At 58.7% G+C, this 4,010-nt stretch overlaps 1 protein-coding gene across 1 annotated transcript; it reads left to right on the top strand.

Moving 5' to 3' along the window:
• Positions 1-1,994: 1,994 nt before the first annotated feature.
• Positions 1,995-2,524, top strand: CUNH6orf223 (chromosome unknown C6orf223 homolog; the record flags this gene model as incomplete). The annotated part of the gene is given in 3 exon segments (XM_008060619.1): positions 1,995-2,047; positions 2,049-2,067; positions 2,344-2,524. Coding segments are annotated over 3 exon segments (253 nt in total), but the record flags the coding sequence as incomplete, so codon positions are not given.
• Positions 2,525-4,010: the final 1,486 nt, after the last annotated feature.

Raw genomic sequence — 4,010 nt, 5'->3', positions numbered from 1 at the left:
CATGTCTCTGACTCTAAATTTCTCTTCCTTATAAGGACATCAGTCATGGGCTTAGGGCTCACCCTCATCCAGTGAGATCTCATCTTAGCTTGATTATATCTACAAAGACCTTATTTCCAACTAAGGTCGCATTCCCAGGTAGTAGGAGGTAGAATTCCAAATGTCTTTTGAAGGGAACACAATTCAACCAACCACAGTGATTACGACTGCGCGTGTGTGTGCGAGCACGCACGTGCACCTGTGTGGGTGGTATCAGGGCATATAAGCATGTTGTATACTTGTCGTGTCTACGATGGTGCTGCTAGTTGTGCTTGTGTGGCTGTGGCATTTGTACACAAGCATGCATGTGTATGTGCCTCTTTGTCAATGGCTTGGAGACCCTGAGAAGGGTGGCAAGGCAAGATAGGGCAGCAGATTGAAGAGGAGCCTGGACCAGTCAGTGAGCGGGCAGGCCTTGCCTCACAAATCTGGAAGGCTAGCCGGTGGGGCTGGCTCTGAGAAACCAGGACAAGGGTGTTTGCAGAGCTGGAGCGCAGGCTGGTAGGCCCAGGAGTGGCTCCCCACAGTAGTGCCCGCTCCCAGGTCCCTTCCAAGAACATTCCTAGAAGGCCCCTCCACCCAAGCTCCTGTCCCTTGCACCCCGTTTGCCTGGACAGGGAGGCGCTGGCTGACTCATCCCCTCCCAGGGCTAGAAGTTGGCACTCATTACCTGTCACGCCAGCCAGGTGAGGGTGGGGCAGGATGTCAGCCCCTCCCCGGTCCCACCCCCAAGCCAATCAGGTGTAGCACCCAGTCACACCCCCTACAACCTGTCATGCCTCTCAACCTCTGTCCTTGTCTAGGACGGGAACCAATGAAAGAGAGATAGGAGCACATGATCAGTTAGGGAAGGTGGCTCTAGGGAAAATCCACCAGCAGGTGACAGGACATTGGGAGGCTCCTCCAAGAGTAATGTCAGCTCGGGTCTGCTCTGAGCCAGCTTATCTCATTCAAACTTGACAGCTATGTTTATGTGTTGTTCACATTATCCCCATTTGACAGATGCAATCATTGAGGTCCTGGAAGTTGAGCAAGGTGCCTAAGATCACACACATTTGTTTACATTTATTGAATGTTAAAATTCTCTCTGGAGATCCACTTCCTCCACCCCCACCCCAGACTCGGACCACCGCTGCTCCCCCCACGGCCCACTTTCCCACCCCTCATTCGCCCTTGAAGTGTAATTTTCCTCCTGTCCTTGCCCAGGAAGATTCCCCAGTCCATGGGGTAGGGGATGTTGGGGTAATCTCCCCTCCCCTCTCAGCCTCCTAGGATGTGGTGGGGTCCTGGTTTGGGGTTTGGGGTGGCATTGAGCTCACCATCTTTGGGGGGTACCACATGGGGGTGGGTTTTCATGCACACACATGGAAGAGGGGGTGAGGGTACACCTTCAAGTGGGTTTACTCACCACCAGGGAAGCATGCGGGTACAACTGCCCTAGGACCCACATGGTACAGGTTGTATCTATGTGTGCCTAGGTACAAATGTATGAGCCCGTGTGGGTGCACGTTTGGGGGTCGCATTTCTCCCCTTTCCCAGGTATCTGCCATCATCCTCAGTTGAGACTTCTGGGCCCCAGGGAAGGGCCTGGTAAAAACTGCCTGTGACTGCGAACAGAGACCTCTGAGTCCCAAGCCTCATCTGGGCAGCCAGTACCTTTGAGCAGGCATCACCAGATCCAGGCAGCGGACGTGTCCTCACCCAAGGAGATGGGGTGACAGAGGCAGCCGCTGGCTTTCAGCTCCCTAGACAGGAGGCTCATTACCGAGCACTCAGTAGGTTGTGGGGAAGGGAGATTGAGCCAGGACTTGGCACTGACTACAAAGGGGGAGCACCCCCAGCATTCTGCTGGCTGAACTGGCTGGGGGAGGGACTGTGACGTTCAGTGGCCTCATGCCACTGAGAGGAAGTAGCTAATTGCCGACCTGATGAATGGTGGCCCGAGGAGTGGGGTGATGATGCCACTGGTGGAAGCAGGCGCCCTGGCCCCAGGAGGGGGCGATGGGGCGGACCTGCCCTCTGCAAAGGGTGAGGCTGAGATGGCTGTAGTCAAAGAAGGGGGTAGGGGTTTGTCGAGACTGTGACCGTGGGAAAGGGTTTCTCCAGGGCTTCCCTCAGCTTCAAGGGAAAAGAGTTCAGGGGCCCCAGGGGATGAGGGGATTTGGGACGGGTCTTCAGGGGGGCAAAGCGTTCCTTTTCTTGCTCCCCCTCTGCCTATGCTCCCCCCTCCCCACCTTCTCATCTCTCACCTCTCCCACCTTAACCTCCTCCTTTAGACCCCGCTTTAGCCCCTGTGGGCCAAAGTTGGTGAGGAATCAGGGTGTAGATGGAGGATTCTTTTCACCAGAAGACCCCTAGGCACAAGCGGCCCACCTTGCTAATGGCCAGAGTCCCCAGAAGAAGCACAGACGACTTCTGTCCTCAAAGACAGGGCAGGGGTTGTTCGGGCAGAAAGAGCATGAGCAGAGGCTGGGCAGGAGGGCTGGTGAGGCTGGTGAGGCTGGCGGAGGATAAGGGCTGGGCTGCCACCAGAGGAGTGGGCAGGACTTTCTGCACCAGAGCCCTGCCGTCCCTTAGAAGCAGGGTAACCCAGCAACCAGAGCTTTACCCACATGTTGGCCCCAGCCTCTGGCCCAGACGGACCGGTCCTCAGTTGCCTGAGCAAGGGCCGGGACCAGGTCAGGAGCCTCACAGGATGGGGACCCCCCACCAAGTTCCCAGGTGCATTCCTCGCAGAGGACCGCAGCCCAGTCCTAAGAAACAGGGTGCGGCTGTTAGTAGGTCCCTCCGCTGGGCCCCTCGCGCCCCCTATGGGCGGGAGGCAACATAATGGGGAGGCGCCACAGCCAGCGTGGGGTAGCGTGGGACAGGGGTTGGGGGGAGGGAGACACAGACCCGGCCTCAGCGAGCCCCAGGGCGCTGAAGGAGACACAGACACCGGCCTGGGAGCTCTAGTCTGATGGGTGAAATTCAGCCCCTGTCCTCAGGAAACTCCTAGTCTGATGAAGGAGACAGCACCGTCCTCAGAGCTCCACTGGTCCAGGAAACGCCCAGCTCAGGGCAGAGACCCCTGTCCTCAGGGGTCTCTCAAATGAGAGGTACCCACTGGAGGGTCGGGAGGCCCAATCGGTTTCCATACACGGATGAGGCATTGCCCCGCTTCCAGGGCTGCCAGAAAAAATATACACATTCAAGAGGTCCAGTGAAAGTGAATCTCAAACAACGAATCATATTTTAGTATGAGTTTGCCCCCTACAATATCTGGGACATCCTTACAGTAAAAAAAGAAATCATGTCATTTAACTGGACGTCCTGTGTTTGCATTCGCCAGGTCGGCGACCCTGGGGGCCTCCAGTGGAGGGGGAAGGGAGGACACCCCTCCACCCTGACGCGGGGAGGCAGGTAAACCCCTGGGCGTGCTGGGGAGGGCAGGGGTTGGGCAGGAGGAGAGCCCCGGGGCTCCGGCTCGCCGCAGTTTAAAATTCCTTCCAGGCCGGGTCCCTAATCCCTCGGCGCACAAAGGCCGCCTTCTCCCCGCCGCCCGCGTCCACGCCCTCCCCCGCGGGGCCGTGGCAGTGCCACCACGGGCCTCTTTAAGCCCCTTTGAAGCCACAGAGCCCCGCGCTGCGGGAGGCCCCGCCGCTATGCCAGCTATGCCAGCTATGTCCCCGCCGCCGCCGGCCACCACCGCTCCCCATTAATGCTGGCTAATCTGGCTAATAAATAAACTGCCCCCCAGCCCAGCCCGCCCACTGGCTCCGCCCCGCTCCCCCAGAATCGACGTCTGAGCTCAGCTGGGACAGGCGGCCCCGCGCCACCCCGACTGCCTCAGGATGTCGCCGTCTTGGGCCTCTGGTTCTCCAGGACATTTGGGGCTTGGAAGGCCACCGCCTCGCCCCTCGCACGCGCCTCGCTGCTTTGCAATCGCCTGCGCACGCGGGGCAGGGCACACGGCGGGGCGCAGGGCGGCG

This window comes from Carlito syrichta, unplaced genomic scaffold, assembly GCF_000164805.1.
Source record: "Carlito syrichta isolate Samal-C Ts95f unplaced genomic scaffold, Tarsius_syrichta-2.0.1 Scaffold304676, whole genome shotgun sequence".
Lineage (NCBI taxonomy): Eukaryota > Metazoa > Chordata > Mammalia > Primates > Tarsiidae > Carlito > Carlito syrichta.
The sequence above is the reverse complement of the archived record's forward strand: the minus strand, read 5'-3'. Positions and strand labels throughout refer to the sequence as shown.